At 32.3% G+C, this 20,520-nt stretch overlaps 1 protein-coding gene across 1 annotated transcript in view; it reads right to left on the minus strand.

The window, feature by feature from the left end:
- Positions 1–5,439: 5,439 nt before the first annotated feature.
- LOC111054781 (ionotropic receptor 93a) overlaps positions 5,440–20,520 on the minus strand; it is a 32,843-nt gene continuing 17,762 nt past the window's right edge. Inside the window, 7 exon segments of the mRNA XM_039427098.1 lie at positions 5,440–6,819; positions 9,087–9,244; positions 12,710–12,788; positions 14,105–14,285; positions 16,435–16,509; positions 16,511–16,656; positions 18,940–19,102. Of these exon segments, the coding sequence (XP_039283032.1) occupies positions 6,722–6,819; positions 9,087–9,244; positions 12,710–12,788; positions 14,105–14,285; positions 16,435–16,509; positions 16,511–16,656; positions 18,940–19,102 (900 nt within the window). The 3' untranslated portion in view covers positions 5,440–6,721.

Here is a 20,520-nt window from a genome sequence, read left to right on the forward strand (position 1 = left end):
GTAGGCTAGGTCTGATCAAATATTGTATAAGGGATGAGCAGCATCAAGTGTGTTCTCTTTTTGATTATGTAAATGAAATTGGAATTCAGATAATCAATTCAGAAGAATTCATCTACAAAGACTACTACGATTGTGTAAGGTGAGTAAAGGTGTGATGTATATTGTACTAATTCACCTCACATAAAACTTCGGAAGTAAGTACCGTGAGGAAATATAACTTACATTTGTGAATACACAATACTGGCTAAAATTTATAATAGATTCAGATAGATTCTATCCTATACTATTAAACAAGCAATTTCTGTTTATATGTTTTCTGTTTATATGTTTAGATGTTTATATATCTGTATTTGACCGGATCTCGAAAACGGCTCCAACGATTCTCACGAAATTTGGAACAAAGTAGGTTTATGATATGAAAATCCGATTGCACTAGGTCTCAACCCTGGGATAACTCGCTGAATGACATTAAAATGATCCTACGTTCTTGGAAAAACAGCTGGAAATTTTGTCATCTGTCGATACCGTAATGGAATTACGGGCATAAGCCTGATGTGCCTCTCCTCATATAACTGTAAAAATAATTGTACAACTGAGAAAATGAATAAATATAAACTATAAATTCAATTTTTTGATACAAATTTTCTATGCTTTTCCAGAGCAAAGCTCGGTCCCCCGATATTAGAATCTAAACTCTAAGATGGCTGGCCACTAACGTGATGTTTCACATGCATAATCAATATGTTGCCTATGTAAGCTTTTCCCTTTATTATTCATGATTACCGTACAGCAAATTATTATTAATTCATAAACCAAGCATTGTTTTAAGTTCTATATTATTAAGTCAAATTTATTACAGGGTTTGTTTTATATTCATATAATTTAGTGAAATTAAGTTTAAAATTAATAATGCATCATTTTTAAATGCTGATATTTTTGTTGTTTTTTTTGGAGGAAATAAATTTTATTTGATTTGATTTGCATGATACGAATAGTCGAAAACCTGAACGTTAGGGGCAAAACCACATTTGGCGTTTTTTCAAGCGTTTTGAGACGAGTCGGCAGGTTGGAAGCTGTCTGATTGGGTTGACGTTCGGGAATCAGCTGATAATCAGCCAATCGGAAGCTTCCTGCCCTGCCGACTCAGAAAACGCCTAATGTTGTCTCGACCTAAGTGGCCTTCCGACGCAGTAGTTTATGTGCTCTTGCAGGTTAGATTTCACAGAACGCTATTTGCCTGTCAGTCGAAAATGTATGATGAAACGTTAAGTTATTGTCTGCCTTACATCTTCTCTCTCTATACTTATAAAAGGCTAAGCCCCGACAGACTGAAATCACACCACAGCCCAAACTACTGAGCCTAAAAGCTTGAAATTTTGCACGATTGTTTATGGTAGCCTGAAAACATCCACTAAGAAAGGATTTTCAGAAATTTGCCCTCCTGAGGGAGCTGGGGCCCCCCCAAAATTTTGAACCACTCATTTCACAGCAAAGTCATGAGGAACTTTTTTGTTCAGCTACGAAAAAAAATTAGATCTATGCAGAAAAATCTCGATCAGGAGCACAAGGGGGTCCAGGAGAGGGCATTTTTCGAAAATTTTGATGTAAAATCACACTACAGCTCAAACTAATTGTCCTACAGACTTGAAACTTTGCACAAATATTCTTCAAACATGCTAGACGCGCACTAAGAACGGATTTTGAGATATTTTGCCTCTAAGGGTTTCAAAGGATGGAAAAGGATCCTATTAAGTAAGGTTATGAACATGGTAAGGTGAGTGCCATATGGAAATGAGATAATTTATTTATTGACATGTGATATTCTAACATATGTTGTAATCATTGGAAATAACAAAATAATATGATAGAAATTCAAAAAAGAACATCTGTTCTGTTATTGCTTTCTACCTGATTCCACTCAACCTCAATAATATTGTTCTGATAATTGATAAATATGTTTAATAATATTATAATTATTGATATAATAAAAGTATTGTTTTGATAATTAATTATTATCATTATATAATAATAGTATTGTTTTGGTAATCAATAAATATTTTTATTTTCACAAACTCTGTATAATTTATAATGGTGAATGTGGAACAGCTGCATCAAAGAAATTATCTCAAAAACATATGTTTAGGAAAACCATAGTTTTGAACTTCGTTTTCCTGATGCAATGTATAAGCCTACACGTGGCATGTATTATTAATTTTTCAGCTAGAAAAGTTTTTTGAGACTGCTAAATAAACGTCTACAGTTTTATCAATGCTGTATCGGCAATATGAAAACGCATGCAGTTTATATGTCTTTAAATAAAGGTGTTGATATCTACATGATAACTATTCTCTACCATTTTTATTTAATTAAAATTTCAAAATTATTCAAGCCTTGATACTGTAGAATGATTGACTCACTGTACAGTCAGTCGAAAATTTTAATATTGAAATGAGGGGTATTTTGGCAAGCTGAACAAAAAAGTAAGGTCCTATGCACCTTTTTGATATTATTTCTTCAAATGAAAAATGAGTTTTGTGGGTTGTCAAAACTCCCCCCTGAAAGAGAACTATTCATTTTATCCTATCTTTTAGTAAAATAACAATGATTTCTGCATTGAATAACATCTATCTTGCCAACAAGAATCGAGCTCTTTGTGAATTTAGATATGACCTACACTTTAGATTTATATAATTCATTACGTCAAGTTTTCATTTTGTCAAGTTTTAAAATAGACCCTTGCGAAGCACGGGTTCTTGCTAGTAGCCTATATAGTCTAATTTTCTTTGAAAAGCAATACCATAGAGATACAATAGCATAAGTAGATATCCCATGGTATAGGACGTTTATGTCGCAACTTTTACTGTTATCTCAAGCCGATAGTCCACGAAGTTCTTTCCCGTGAAGCTGTGTGACGCTCGTAGTCTCTCATACTGTGCCGTTCATACACTTTCACCCCAACAAAACAGTAAAAATCGACAGTAATCGGCTTGAGATAACAGTAAAAGTTGCAACATAAACGCCCTATACCATGGGATATCTACTTACGCTATTGCTTCTCTATGACAATTTATTCCCTTACCTGTGGTAGTAGATAGGGCAAGGATAGTAAAAATTTTGTGCAATAGATAAAGACACTCAAGAGAAGTTTCTGTACAGAGTAATAAAAATATTTGTAGATGGTACTATTAATTTCTGTATACATTTAGAATTATCTGGTTTTGAGCTAGTTCATTCATGAAACCCACACCATAATGTGACTCTTGCATGATAGAGTTAGAACAATGATGAAATTCTCTCCGAGCAATCATAATCAAGCTTATTGTCTGATACAGTCATTAAAGGCTAGTGGCTCAAAAATGTTTATTTGGCTTAGATTTTTCTAGTTTTAAATAAGATTATTATTGTAAGTAAAGAAGTTCAGGTATTCTGGTAAATCGATGTTTCCAGACAGAGATAATTATTGATTAATGTTTCAATGTTAATCAATGTGGAGATCATGCTAATAATTATTAGAGGTGAAGTGGACAAAGTCCTATATATAGTGAGGTCCACGATATAATGGCAGTGGAGAAAGTTAGAAGAACAACGTTGCCGATCCTCTGTCTTGTCAATGCCTTCCATACACGGTAGCTGATACCGTACATGTTTATTGATGTACAATATTAACGTTTCATTCTCGTTTAAAATAATCATTGACCAAGCGAAGTGAGGTCTAAGATTCAATTCGACGGTTTGGCATTTCTCTTAATGTTGAAATGTTTGAATGTTTATATGTTGCGCATTTACGGCGAAACGCGGTAATAGATTTTCATGAAAAATTATAACATTTTTTATTGTAAAAAATTAATTTCCATCAGATAGAAAGATTATCACGGAACTGGATGAATTATATCATATGGAATACAAATTCAAACGTGAACTGAGTTTGTTACTGTAACATTTAAAACAAGTGACATTAGGTACTTGTGGATGAGAATACTGCGTGAGGTGTACTGTTCACAGAACTACTAGTATTTTATTAATGGATAAATTATATTTTTCAATAATTTCATAATGAATTTTCATAATCAAGATGGAATATTTTGTCAATTATTAACAATTTTTAATAGCTTTTATATCAATTATTAATTCTACATTGTCAAAAGACGATCTGGCAACAGAGCAAAGCGAGAAAGAGATAGCTCTATCCGCTTTGTTGAATGATAGACAAGGACAGCAATACCATTACTCATCAAACACTGCCATTATAACGAGGACCTCACTATATATCTACCTTGTTCAAAGCACATAAAATGAAGAATTAAATAATGATTCTGTGTTTTCTCTGTGGTCAAAGTCTTTATATCAAGTAGTATGAAGTAGTAAAGTCATTGAACTTTGTCGAGAACGCCAGTATTACAACTTAGAGTGCAACAAATAAAAGTTCGGTGAGTAGCCTTGAATTTTTCAGCCATATATTTTGGCCACCTGGGGAGTGTCTCAGGAAAATAATATTTTATCGCAATATCTCATCACGTTAGACTAGAAAAACACCACAAATTTCCCTAATAACGACTTGAATCTCAAGACAGATCTGTCTCTTGAGTATTAAATTATGATATTATAAACTTGCAGAGCAACTTCTCAAATAAGAGCAATCATTATTTTTCGAAGCATAAAAATGTGTCATTTTAAAGCTTATTGGGAGATGATTTATTCAACCTTGAAAACTGGCTCTGACTTGAGATATTCACAATCGCTTCAAGAATAGAATTTAAAGCCTCAACTACCCCTTAGGGTGAGACCACATTAGGCGTTTTTTCACATGAGTCAGCAGGGCAATAAGAAGCTCTTCGATTGGTTGATTGGGTTGGCATTCGGGATTCAGCTGATAATTAGCCAATCGGAGGAGAGCTTCCTGTCATGCAGACTCGATTGAAAATTATAAAACCACCTAATTGTGGTCTTGCACTTAGAGACCTTCTCAAGATAGATAGAAAATCTTCAACAATTTATATTTTTACTGTCACTAGTTCTCGGACAACAGTTTAATTCTATCCTAAATTAATATTTCTTACAAGAAGAATCATGTAATAGCTTCTCCTTGTTTGAAATTAGCTCATTCATAATCACTGCACCAAACTAATATATTAATTATTTTAAAACATCAAATAATTTTGCAAGAAAATTTTCTCAACAGAACTGTAATAAGATAAGTATAGTAGACTACTGTGGTAGTAAAAAATTTGATCAAATCACCTGTGAATATGACAATTAATTGCCTTTCCAGCCTTAAAAATAGCTAGTCTTGAAAAAATAGTGTATTTATGTTTAAATTAAGGCCTATTAGGCTTAAGAATGGATAAGATAAGATAAGATTCTTTATTTCGCATCCAATTTACAACAACAGAACAGCGCACAAAAAAGATAGCAAATAAGAATAATAAAAGAATACTTAAGACAACTTTTTAACTGAATAAATATGAAATTTGCTGATAATACTAATTGTATTAATTCTCATTATAGGATGATGAAATGTAATCTAGCACAGCTACTCTGTTTTAAAAAAATACACCATAATTAATGCACGAAATAAAATACTGCATGCAAAGACCTTGATGACAAGGTCACGTTCGCATTGCAGGAGCATCACTGAACAGAACTAAAGGACAGTTCAAAACAAGCAAAACTTAACTTAATAAATAATAATGACAATAGATAAAATATATTATAGTTGAGAAAAGAAATACAATAAAAAATAATAAGAACTAAAAAATACAAAAAAAAATAATCTATCCTGAATATAATTCAAAGAACAAAAGTACTGATAAAAATCGAGGTAGTCAGGCCAAGTTAACCAATAGTTTAAATATAACAATAATATAAACAGGTTAAAGCAAAGGCAAATGAATTAGGCTTACATCATTTAGCCATTTGATTAAATTTAGCATATTGACGATCTTCAATGAATGAATGATTTTCTTAGTGTATATTTGCTTTTAGAGATATATCGATGATTTTATAAGGTATACTCATAGACCCTAATGATTTTCATTGATGTATTTAACCAATTTAATAATTAACAATGCTTATATCTGTGGTGATAGTTTATAACCAATTCTTCTATAAGGTAATATACTTCTATTGTTTTTGTCGAAATGAATTAAATGTGTACTGGATCCAATTTTAAGTATTTGCTCCAATTAAGTATTTACTTAAACATTGACATTGTCAAGATCTTCCAATCTCTCAGGGCTGAAGGAGAGGCTGAATGGAGGTGAAAAATGATTAGAATTTATGCAAGCAACTCTGCTTGTTCAATTGAGACGACTAGGCTATTGAGCATTGCCAGCGGTTGTAATAAATGTACTGGAAGGATCGAATTGAAAAAAAAAACATTAAATAAGATAAACATGTAAATCTTTACTTTATAATCATGTTTATATTTGAATTAACAAATAATAACCAATAACCGATAACCAAATCGATCAATTGTGTTGTTCAAAGCATCACTGGAATTTCAAAGTTGACTGAAAGTTGACGGTAGCCTACCAATTTTTCATTTCATTAAAAAGTAAAAACATTTTCATCTTTGAAGTGTTCTGCAAAATAAATCTCAGGAATACTCTTATATACTACACAACTTTTATGCAGAGTTGAAGAGAAGAACTCCAACTTTATTATACATGTTAATGTCTCGATTCGCTTCATTTAATTTGCAAATCTGATGCTTTTTAAGAAATCAAGTTACAAACGGCTGAATAATTCTGCGTTCTTTGGCAATAACGTACTTTTTTATCAGGAACTCGATTCCAATGAGAAGAACTGAAGCAGCGAAGCCTGAAAATAAATTAAATGGGTTAACAACTATTATAGTTAACAACTATAGTTATAGTAGTTAACAACTATTTTGTCAGTACCGTGATGGTATGTTTAGGTGATTTTTGTACGCTTAATTAAAAACAAGTGATCGATTTATTTTGACTTTCGTCTCATCTTTCCAAGAGGATGATTTCCGTTCTCTCAAATTTCCAATTTAACCAATTATTGTTATTATTAACCAATTATTATTTTCCAATGAAAACTATTTCTTGCCTAATTGTTCACAAATCCTATTATATTAAGCGAGCAATTTCTGTATATATATATTGGTTATGTTTATTTATGGTTATTTATGTTCAACGGATCTCGAAAACGGCTCTAACGATTTTCACGAAATTTGGAACATAGTAGGTTTATGATATAAAAATTCGATTGCACTAGGCCTCATCCTTGGGAAAACTCGCTGAACGACATTCAATTCAATTCAATTCAAATCAAATTTATTTCCTCCACAAAATTCAACAATTACAAAAATTAGGAAATGTTTTTTGCATCAGGGTATGTCTTAAAATTGAAGTAATACGGTACGGTAAACAATCAATAATCCTTCATTGCCATAAAACATAAAGTGTTGTAACAAATTTTGTGATTTTTTTCGTAAGGGAATTACAATTTACCAGAATTTTTTATTCTCATTTTAAAAATTTGTGATTTTTTCTTGTTTATATAAGAATATTAAGATTTTTCCCTCTTCCTATTTCCCATGTAATGCGTTCTATATACCCTTTTTACACTGTATTTATGAATCACTATATCTATGAATAAGAGAGTACCATAGTGTTATATAGTATAAGATACTCGAGAGAATTTTTTATTTTATTGTGAATTTTGTTTCTATTCTTCGTTTCATTATATATTTGCTTCTGTGTTAAATCAATTTAAATCAGGTTAAGCGTATTACAATTTTATCTCCTACTCCACTGGCGAACAAGAGTCATCTTATGCCAGTGGTTTATTCACTTACCATTTATAATTATTACATTTTGGTTGGATTGTGTTGTCATGTTGAGCTTTGTTTCATTTATGTATATGTATTTATAAGTGTGGAATAAATAAATTTGAATTTGAAAATGCAAAAGAATTAAGAATAGTCGAAGACTGTACAACAAAACTAGATAAAAGGAATTCTACTAACACGGAATCTACTTAATGAATATACTATAGGTAGGCTATATAAATATTTCCAAATAGTGACAACAATAAAGTAGCATTTTGCAACATTAAAGTCACAACATGGCCGTTAAACAGAAAAATAGAAGACAACAGTAATATATTTGACCGAGCGCAGTGAGGTCTATGTTATAACTCGGATTTTCTTTTGTCTGTCTGTATGTATGTAACGCATTGATAAAATTCTTTGATATTTGGTAGGAATATTCCTTTTTAACTGCGCGTCGATGTATACACAAGGTTTTTTTGAAATGTTGAATTTTAAGGATAACATGAAAGGGAAAGGAATTTCCTCCATACTCCGATATCACTATATGTCATCTACTCTGAAGATAGAATTAATCAGACTATAGAATTATTCATCATAAATCAGCTGTCGAGTGGATTATTCATTGCATGCGATAGCGCATGCAAGTAATATCTCAATGTAACTTGGTAAAAGATCAGCTGGTGTGTGGACTATTAATTGCATGCCTTATTGAATGCAATTATTATGCACTATTAAATGAACTATTGATTGCATGCAATAACGCATGCAATTAGTAACTAAAATTTTCACTTTTTGTGTAGTTGATGTTGTGGCAATTATTCATATTAAATGAAACAGACTAAGAAATTGTCAAAAAACCACAGATTTATTGATACTTAGAAAGACCGAGTTTAGAAGACTGAGTTTATCAGATAAACTCAGAGATTGACAATGGTGTAGGCTAATAACCGAAACCGGTCTTTCTAAGTATCAATAAATCTGTGGTTTTTTGACAATTTCTTAGTCTTTTTCATTTAGTAACTAAAATGACATAGTATTGTCTCTCGACCTTTCTCTGCTTTGAACTCGGGCTGTCCTGTTGCCAGTATGTCTTGAAGGAGATTAGCTTTTGATGTTAGCATTTTTGTTACACCAACCCCAACAGCCATTAGCCGTTTTCACACCGATATCACGCCGACACGACATACAGACAGGATTTACTCTGATGGACAGTATAAGAGGAGGCTGTGGTTTATAACTGCGCGAGGTCTACTGTTCACAGAACTACTAGTATATTCAGTCCTACCTAGAAATAGAACAAAGAAGGAGCCTTGCATATCATCCAGATTAACCTTGTGGTTATTGACTTCGGAGGCTGATACTGATACAGAACACTGATCTTTCTCGGGCAGATACTGCTTCAGCCACTTTCCTATCAGACCAACTCTGTGCATCCAATCGATTCTACAAAACAAAACATTTTTACTAATTGAACAACAGCAGACTGCAAATACTAATTAATATAAATTAATAGGTACATATAATCATATATATATATATATACATCATTAAAACACATACACATACATGTATCATTAAAAATAGTACATATAATCATTAAAAACAAGACGAGATGTTAAGTCTTTAATTTTACTTCATAGCTTATTAAATCATAAAATAGATTCCCCATATTTGCTTTCATATGTAAATATTTATATATCACGTCGCTCCACTTTCTCTTGTTTTGTGCCCCGGTCCAGAACTGTGAGTCACTATAATTCTCCAGTCAACAGAATTCAAAGACTTTTCAACTGTTTCTCTGGGCAACTAGACATCTTCTGGTTCTCTCGTGAAAAATTTCATAGAATATTAAACAGTCTATTGTGAGATATCCTTGCTCAGTCGTGTTGTCAATTATTTGTTGCTGTCTATAGGTGTGTATCTATTGCACTATGTACTCGTACATCTTACTCATTCTGTTGCTTCATTGGCAGGTATCAGTCCTCTGACATTCATTTTGTTAGTTTTATCCATTCTTTGTAACATTTTTATTTTAATTTTAGAACCTTTTCATTTCTATATTCCGTTTTATAATTATTTTATTGTATAGGCTACATCTATTTTTTTCCTTCTCTTGCATTTCTATAGTTTTTTTTTATTTTAACAATATTGCAATTGTAAGTTACTTTGTTCATTTTTTTCATTGTATTGTTGTATTTCACGTATTGTATCTTGTATTGTTGTATTTGTGAAGGAGACACATTAGGGGTAACCTGTTGTCTCCATAAATAAATAATATCTGATGAGAGTCAAAATAAGTGCCGTGTTAAGGCTCTTAATCATACTTAGGCTATTATAAATAATTAGGTATTAGTTACGTTTCAAAGTATCCAACGAAAATCAAAATAGTTGCCGTTTTAAGGTTTTTAATCATACTTAGGATACCTATTATAAATAACTATTAGGCAAGTTTCAGGGATTGAAGAATTATAAATAAAGCGCTCACTAGACGGTCAATATTACTGTACAATATATACCCACTACAATATACACCTACTTATGATATCAGTGTTGTAAGGTAGCCGATTATTTGACAAGAATTTTCACAATCTGAGAGCATCCATTGTTTAAAAATTAAAAGTGTCGACGACGGTGAAAATTCATGACAAGTAAAATTGGACTGAAAATGTATGCCTCTTGGCAGTCGGTTACGAGGACGGGACCTGGAACTATCTACAGTAGATAATCGGGCCCGGCTCTACCCACCTGTTCCGAGACACCATTTTCCTGGTTCAGTAAGTTACTTATATTATTAATTTTATTAATATATATTATTCATATATTTTTTATTAAAGGCAAATCCTGTAATTGTTTTTCTATTGTTTATTTAAAAGGTATTCTTAATATTTTATTTTAGTTTCCACTTTAACTTTGAGTTTTCAATTAAATTGAATCGATTATCTGTTTTGTTTAATCTTTTAAATTATAGTTCCTTTTCTCATAAGTTATAGAGTTAGATCAATTTAACCTCTCGCAAGCCAAGTGATTCCCCCATTATAAATTGTTACTATAATACCAGCTCAATACCATACATAATATAACCCCAATATATTCCCTATTTTTTAACCCCATTACAGTGTCTATGACGTGCTTATTATTCTAGCTGTGTGTATTTCCCTTTTTATTTTTCTTATATGAATTGTATTTCTTCGCTGAACACCGCCATTATTGTTTCTAACCAGAAATGAACGTGGTTGTGGTAATTTCTCAATTATTCTTCCTTTTTCCCATTCTTTGTTATGAATATTCTGCATATATATCTCCTCTCCAACTTCAAAGTCTTCAATGTTACATTCAAGTATGATACACACCAACCAATATATTACTATTATTGTTCAATAATATTGACCGTCTAGGGACCGCTTAAAGTGGTACAAGAGTAATTCCTAATTAGCAATTGGTAGCTCAATACCAATGACAAATTGATTGTCCCATTGGAACTAGGCCTCTATCGAATGTGGATATTGTGTGGATTATTTGCTTTTATAATCTTACTCATCACTCAATAATTGATAAATACATGTATTAGAAAACTAGTATTATTTCTATTTAATTGTCAATAGTGACTATTATTTAGCTTCTAAAACATAATTTATCTAAACGCTACAAAATTATGGGTTTTTTCAAGTCTAAACATAATTCATACCTAAGACATTTCAATGTGAGCTCTTCAATTCTTTAGTTGACCTTATTCAGAATTACTTTAAATTTAAGACGCACCTACTTATAGTATTCTTGTGGCTCTCAAATTGTATTTTGTGGCCATAGTAAAAGGTAAATTCGTTTGGCTTTTGTTGGTGGGGAGTCCCTTGCGGGAAGGTTCCCAGTAATAATTTAAGCCGTCAATGGACTGTCATACTTCAGCCGGGACCGACAGTTTAACGTGCCATAACAGAAAAGCATAATATTTTTTAGGTAGTCCGACAACTGAACATGTAGCAACAGTACCTAGTATTTTGAAAAAAATGTCATTTCATATTTTTTGACGACAGCATTATCAACTAAAATTTGGCATATAAATGCTATCAGATTCAATAATGAATTTTGATTAAGGTACTTATGTTTTTTGATATAACTTAAAAAGTTCTAGTAATTATTTCAAATACAATTTGATTTTCATTGTTAAATTTCTTCATGAATGAAGGGGAAAATTTTACGGAATGGAGAATACAAACATAGTTTGCCTCAAGGGAAACTAAAATCATTCCAATCAATTCAAAAGATATAAATTCTGTCTAGTTTTGCATAGCTTTGCAACAATCAAAGTCATTCGTAAACAGCATTCAGAATTGCGTTTCAAATTTATTTCAGGAGGAACCATTAGATGATTCAAATAAATTAATGAAGCTCAAATACTTCATCATCTAACTCACCACGTTTCATTGTAATCCCTACTCTTTGACATTAATTTGTTGAGAGGTTTCAACTCACCGCTGTTCACTTCCATCCACTTTTATTTCTAATTGAAAATTATACTCTTCAAGAAAACGTTCCACGTTTTTGGTCGTTTGTGACTTTATGACTTTTTCCATCAAGTCTTATGACAAGCTCAACATTTCTCATCAGTCTTTAGTGCACAATCCGTCAGGAGAGCATTTAACCGCTATGCAAGTCTAGCGTCTGGTAACTGCATTCTACAAGGTCTGAATTCCAATGCAAATAAACAATGTTCAAATCAGTACGAGCCATACTGATTTGAAAATTGTTCATTTGTTAAATATTGTTTAAATTAGTGCGACTTGTACTGAAATGAAAATTGTTTATTTGGAGATTGTTGAAAATTGTTTATAATAGGAGTGGTATTATACAAATTTAACTCGAGTATTCTATTTAGGAGAATAAAAAATGTTTTCATAAATAACTACTCACTGTTTGTTGATTATTTTCAGATAAGGACTGCCTTTCGTGATTGCCATTGCAAGATGCTCATACATAAACTCTTCACTACCTGTTTTAAGAGAGAAACGGAAAATTATTAACAGAAAAATTGAACATGAAATGCAATATCATTCACAGCTAGAACAGAGAGATTGATTGATTGATTGATTGATTGAGTGCCTAATTTATGTAGATTACAATATATACTGGCTTATACACTAATACTATTACTTACAAAACAGCAAAGTTTAGATGAATTTATATAACATAAACGAAGAAAATAATTATTGAGCTGTATATGATATGAAAAAAAAACAATTTGTAATAACTATAGATAGAATAGATAATACTGTTATGCATCTACATAAACTTTGACCATATCAATGTCCATTCTTCGGAAAGAATATTCAAAGTATCCTTTCCACTAACTCTCTACAAAGAAGATGAGATACATGGAGAGCGAAGCAAGCCTTCTGTATTTTATTTTTTATTTATTGGCAGTTACCCTGTGGGGCTCATTGAACGCAATATATGACTTGATTCAAATTGAGTTTGTAGGATTTTAGCTAGATTCTACAGCTAGGTCAAGGTTTGCGAATGGACAAGGTTTCCCGTGTTTCGGAAGGACATGTTTAACCGTCAGTACTGGCTGCCTAGTAACAGTCGTTAGGTCATGTCAGAGGCCCTGAAATTGATCAGGTGCGTTCTGAAAACTCTAACACCAGACCTTAGTCAGTTAACCGTCAGTACTGGCTGCCTAGTAACAGTCGTTAGGTCATGTCAGAGGCCCTGAAATTGATCAGGTGCGTTCTGAAAACTCTAACACCAGACCTTAGCCAGCCAGGTCACTCAATATTATTATTAACGTTTATTGCGAATTCAAGTCTATCAACTGGTACAAAAATTACACTCGATTAAAATATTTTACAAATTAATTTTCTGTACTGAATTAAACAACGGAAAACTTAATCATTTTTTTTCTGAGGACGATGACCACATGAGCTCCAGGCTTGTGCGTGGATAATGGAACTGATGTGGGATGAGTTTATTGAATAAAAAGCCACTCATTAAATCACTTCATTTATATGGGCTACTTTTGTTCAAATTAATAAAAACAATATAAAAACTTGTAGTACCCTTTATTAAAAACTTTAGAATATTTTAACGACTAGTTTCGAAAGTAAATAACCTATGGTCGAAACTAGTCGTTAAATTATTTTAAAGTTTTTAAAAAAGGGTAGCTTTTATATTGTTTTTATTAAAGCCATTCATCTTTATCATTATCATCCACCGCATTACCCACACACAAGCTTAGAGCTCATCAGGGCATCACCCTCAGCATAGAAAGAAAATCACCCAGAAAATATTCATTGATGTGGAAATTACCGAGAGAAAAGTCACAAGTGCTTGTGTTGAGAAACAGCCGGTGTAAGAGAAAGAGCAGACTGGTTTTGCGCTGTATGTAGACGTGATGTCCGGAGCGAATGTCTTCGATCAGCTCTTTGGATATGGAAGGATGCAGGCGAGCTCCCTTGTACAGCGCTTTCAACTTATCTTCATCGCTCGACTGAAATTGATAAATTAACATGAAATACGGTGAGGTGGAAATATATCAATAGTGAATTTGCTTCCTCATTATAGGGATATGAAGGGTAGTTATCAAATGCTGAATTCCTATCATAATGAGCCAAATGTCATAACATATTTTTTGTCATACTTACCCAATTGCAGCTGTTTTCCATGCATTAAATCAAGCCGGTAAACAGCTGTTTGCAGAACAATAAAACATGTGATTCTCATTACAGCATACTATACTGTAAAGATCATATATGTTCTCTTTACAGTCGAGTATGTAAAGACTCTACTGAGTCCTTATAACATCTGAGTAATTAAAATACTAACTCAAATAATTAAAGAACTCATTTAAGGAGTTTCAAGTTATAAGAACTCATCTGAAATCTTATAATTTAGGCCTTTATTATTTTATTTGAGCTCGAAGGGTCTGTCTGTTATGAACTAGGAGCTACGGGCTAGGTCATGTTTATAGAATGCAGTAGCTCGAGCAGCAGAAGGTAATGGTTTCTGTTTCTCAGCAATATTATTCTTTCTCAGATAAGTATGACAAAAAATATTGTACGTAACTTGTACGGTAACGTATTTACCGCATTCGTATGATAATTCTGCCCTCAATTACGTTTCGAGCAGAAACAATCATACTTATGCGGTAAATTATACCGGTAAATTATGTGTAGTATTATATTATCTCCAGAGGATTATACAGCACTTATTCGGATTTTCGTATCAGTGATTATTTCAAATTAGTTATTAGATTAGTTCAAATCAGTGCAATAAATGTATATTCCCTCTACACAAATCATAGATAAGTAACATGGGTACTATATTTTTAAGCAATATTATTCTTTCTCAGATAAATATCACAAAAAATATTGTACGTAACTTGTACGGTAACGTATTTACCGCATTCGTATGATAATTCTGCCCTCAATTACGTTTCGAGCAGAAACAATCATACTTATGCGGTATATTATCGTTACCGGACTTGTTACGTAAAGTACTAACACGATTACAGAATGAATTAATGGTGTATTTGAAAAAGATTATAAATAATCTCAATCCTATAAATAATATTATAGCTAAAAAGGGAAGAAGCATTAAGAGTGTCTTCTTGCTACAAGCTTTGTTAATAGAAATAAGAGTTGGAAGAGGAAAAATGAAAATTTCCACTTGATTAACAACTTGAAAAAAAACAATGAGACCTCTAAAAGTCGATTTAAAATACCTTGGAATTATAAAAAATCGATCATAACATGGATTCGACTCATGGTAAATCTAATTGACGCGCTAAAAAATATGAATAGATAAAAAAAATTACACGCGATTCAATTAAAAGTATAAAATATTGGATTGGCCAAAATGTATTCTTTAAACTAGTGGTATAAAGTATAATGTTGTATACAAATAATTGTTACTAAAAACAGTGAGCGATGGGCATGTATACTCTTGAACCAGGCTTGTATTTGTCCCAAGTCAACATTACAGGAACTTCTTTTTATTGTATCAGTTCATTTGTTTTTCTTTGAGAAAGTTTCACTGTCATGATGGCCTCAAGATGTCACAGTCATTAATTAGATTAAAATTTCATCATAGTATAGTATGTATAGTATTCTCAAGTTTTTTTTTGCTCTGAGCCTGTGCGTTTTTTTTTTTTTGTATAATAGGTTTAGCTTCATTAGCATTATTAAATTTTTAGCATTGTAATTTCTTCGTTAGCATTATCAATTGTATATTAATTTATACTGACCTGAATTGAAACAGAATAAATAAACTGCAACTCACTGCCAACACACAAGGAATCTTATGTTGGCAGTGCCAAGTATTACAGTGATGTTACTAATGCACTTAGGTTACAATCAATGTTATTTATATTGTATTGTAAAAATATGTATTTGTAATTTTTGGCAATAAATTCAATTCAATTCAATAGTATAATGTCACTGCAGTGTATACTATTGGGATTACTTAAAATTTAAATCAAAGTACCCTGTTTTCAAATTTATTTTATTTCTCACAACATTTTTCGTCTTTTTGAAAAACTTAATTGGAATTATTTTGCAAAATTCACTGAGAACGTGGGATATCTTCTCATGCTATCTTTTCTCTAAGCTATAACATGGATCTCACAATACAGGAGTTACTTTGAGTGATGCCTGTAGCGTTGACCCGGCCGGAATTCCCCAGGTGAGGTGGTGACCGCTGGCGAGCAGTTGGGTCGACATCGGCCACCAGGGCGTCCATCTTGGGGAAGGTGAGGAAGGCCACCAGGGTGCCCGAGTAGGTGGTCACCACCACCAGCACCACCAGCCACCACGTGCCGATCACCAGGCGACTGCTATCGGCCGCCGGCAGGGCACCTCCACCTGATACAACAGCCACAAATCGATCACATCAAAACAGACACCTTATCAATTCTAAAATATGATTGAATGAATAAATACTTGAATAGAAAAATACGCTATTCAATTAATTGGATTTTATTTGTTGACGTGGCGAAGTTTGGACAGTAATGTCCACTCTACCACTTAACCACTATAGAATCGACTCTAGCAGAATCGACCCAATAATCGTTACTGAGTGTCTGCCAGTTAGACTAGCTACACACACATCGATTTTTGGTCGTACGAAATTTTGCCGTTCTTATAAATTCTATTAGATTAAACGGAACTTGACATACATTATCTGTTTGAAATCATCTGTTTAATCTAATAGAATTTATAAGAACGGCAAAATATCGTATGTCCAAAAATCGATGTAACCGGCTGAGAATATCTAGTTCATAGACGGTCGTCTATCGCTAATATCATCTGATTGCATTGCACTACAGTGAGGTCCACGTTATAATGGCAGTGAAGAAAGATAGGAGAACAGTGTTGCCGATTCCCTGCCTTCCCACTGCCTTCTATAGAGGATACCTGATACCGGTAGGCCTATATCTGTAAGATCAACTATTCATTCTTGTTTAAAATAATCAATTATTATACTCTATTCTTCAAGGAAAATATATTTTTTAATTATTACATTTTCATAATTGAGATTGAATATTTTGTTGATTGATTATATTTCTAAATTTTTGAAAAGCGGTCTGACAACGTTGCAGAGGTAGAGAAGGGTAGCGCTATCTGCTTTTTTGAATAATAAACAAGGATAGCAGCATAAATGTCTATCAAATACTGTCATAACGAGGAGGACCTTACTGTAGTTCATAGACGGTGGATTATCGCAAATAGCATCTGATTACATTTTACAATAGAGGAAACATAGGAACTCTATTCTTAGTACCAAGCCACATGAACAGTTTTTCAGGCGTTTTCAAAGTCGGCAGGGCAGGAAGCTCTCCAATTGGCTGATTTCGTTGGTGCCTGAGAAACGCTTGATGAAATAATTAATAAGGTCTGGCGATTACGGTACCTATTTGGTAATTGCAGATGTGATTTCACAAAGTCAATTTGTAGCTTTTCATTTAATTTCATTTTCAATGTTATACATTGTTATATAATATAGGCTATGTAATATTTTATTTCTGCCATGTTACGTCTGTCGTTTCCATGATTAATTGTTTATCATATTTATTATATTATAATATAATATTTTACATATAATATTTTAATTTGATGTGCATATACTGTCTTCCTCAGTTCCTCTGAATTTATTATTAGTAGGGCTATACTCCCAGATTAATTTTCTCTCTCTGAGTTTAAGTTTTATTTTTTGTGTCATGTGTACTGTATTGTATTGTTTTTCTAATTCTCTCTTTGCTTACAAAAGGAATTGCATATATGCTACAAATGAATTACATTATGTTACTAAATGGATTACATATGTACAGTGAATTGTAGATTAATAATTACATGAATAATCTCTTTTTCTTTTGAGTTTTTAAATTATTATGAATTCATTCTAGTTTTTCTGCTCTCTTAGTATTTCACTCTTAGTGCTTCTTCTTTTCGGATTGAAATTTTTTTCTAGTTTTTCATACATTCCATATGTTTCTTGTTTCTTTATTATATTTTTTCTATTTTCGACTGAATCTCAAGCCACTAATTATAGCCGACTGATTGATTACTCGTTGCCATCGCTCATACTACTTAGTTTTGCTGGTAACGCCAATGATAATATTATAATCGATTTTTAAATGGAAAATATTTTAATTTTAAGTTTTTGCAATGTATTGTATATGAAAATTTTTATATTTTTCACATTTGTAAAGTTTGTTTAATGATTTTGGCAATAAATATTTCTTTCTTTCTTTCTTTCTTTCTTTCTTTCTTTCTTTCTTTCTTTCTTTCTTTCTTTCTTTCTTTCTTTCTTTCTTTCTTTCTTTCTTTATTTATTTATTTATTTATCACATTGTGTACAAATACTTAACATGAGGAAAGACACAACAGGCTCACGCCCAAAACTGTCCCATTCCCAATATTTATACTATAATGTCCAAATCAAAATGTTGGTTATGCCACTTTCACTTTTCAAAATACAATTTACGCTTTACCGTATTCAATAACTGTAGTTCTACTATTATCTAACTATAGTATTGATTTGCGATATTTTTGTATGTAGCCTACCTGACGATGTCTATAGATGCATTTGTCATAATACTTATTGAGACAGTAAAGAATGATTATGAATATGGTCTATTATTGTACCTTGTTGGAGTAGAGCGCCGTAGATATACCAGAAGCAATTCATGGGAGAGTGGAAGCCACCAGCTCTATTGGCGCCGTACACCCGATAGAACGGACTTGCTCGGCTGATCGCACAAAGCACGGGCGTCATCAGGATCACAGCTGCCGTAATGCAGCACCATGTCTGCGAATCCAAATTGCCACAATTCATATTATTAATAGGCCTTTTCATATTTACACTTGAGAATTACATAAATGTTTTGAAATATGTCATATCTTTAAAATAGAAGCAAGAGGGTACTACGGTACAATATGGTGAGGATCATGTTAAAATGGCAGTATTCGATTAACATTGGTGTTAAAGTGAAATAAAAACTATATTTTCAGTTCCACATAATTTATTTGAGCCAAATTTGAGTTTCAAAGCACTAAGGCATCATCTTAAGTGTTATTTTTTGGTTGCACTGATAACTTTTGGTATTTTTTATATATTATGTTTATATACAATATTATTATATATTTTATTTTATACAATATTGCTTTTATTCCACCTTAATATGGAGAATAGTTCATAGTCCATGTTCATAGTGTTTATTGAAGTTTTGAAATTGTTTTGTTTTTTTCGGATTGGTAAACATTAGTGTTGCTATCCTTGTCTATCATTTGAAAAAGCAAATAGCGTTATTCTTTTCTAGCTCCGCAAGGTTGCCAGATAGTTTTTCAAACAATGTAGAATTACAATCAATTACCAAAATATTTAATCTCAATTGTGAAAATTTATTATTCAATCATTAAGAATAAAGTCTGTTTATATTACATTCTATTATTTTCTTATATTATTTTCTTGACGGATAAAATATAATTTATTATTTTAAACAAGAATAAACAGTTGATATCACATCAAATAATACCGGTATCAGTTATCCTCTAAAGAAGGCAGTGACAAGAAAGAGAATCGGCAACACTATTCGCCTATCTTCCTCCACTGCCATTATAATGTGGACCTCACTATAGTTGTTGATCCATTTAATAAAATGAAATGAACAAGAAAATTTAAGATGAAATGAACGGGTCTAAGGCCCGGTTGCACAAAAGCCGGTTGAATTTTAACCGTGATTAACTTTACGAGAACCAATCAGAAAAGGCGTTTTTGAAAAGACGGCTTCTCTGATTGGTTCTCGTGGAATTAATCACGGTTAACATTTAAGCGGCTTTTGTGCAACCGGCACTAAGTTGGAGATTTGAATTAACGATCCATTTTTGTTTGAATACCAAACTGTTGATTAATTCTAATGCAGTTTTATCTCAATGAAGTTTCCCCACTATAAAAATGTTATGTAATATGTATGAACAAGTTTTATACATGGTAATCCAGCTTTTTCTAGAAAATTATAGGCCTACACCATTTATTTAATGAAAACGTTGAAGTGGTAAATGTTTACTCACTGTTTGTAAGGAGTGTCTACCGTTCCTCCATATTGTACTGGCATTCTTGTACTGGTGAATGTTGTATGTTGGTACTGATTCATGCTCAAGTTGGCAACAAGAGAAGGAAGCGCGGGCCAAGCCAGGGTGAATTGTTAGGAGGTTATGTATGACCAG

Source organism: Nilaparvata lugens, chromosome 4 (assembly GCF_014356525.2).
Source record: "Nilaparvata lugens isolate BPH chromosome 4, ASM1435652v1, whole genome shotgun sequence".
NCBI classification, from domain to species: domain Eukaryota; kingdom Metazoa; phylum Arthropoda; class Insecta; order Hemiptera; family Delphacidae; genus Nilaparvata; species Nilaparvata lugens.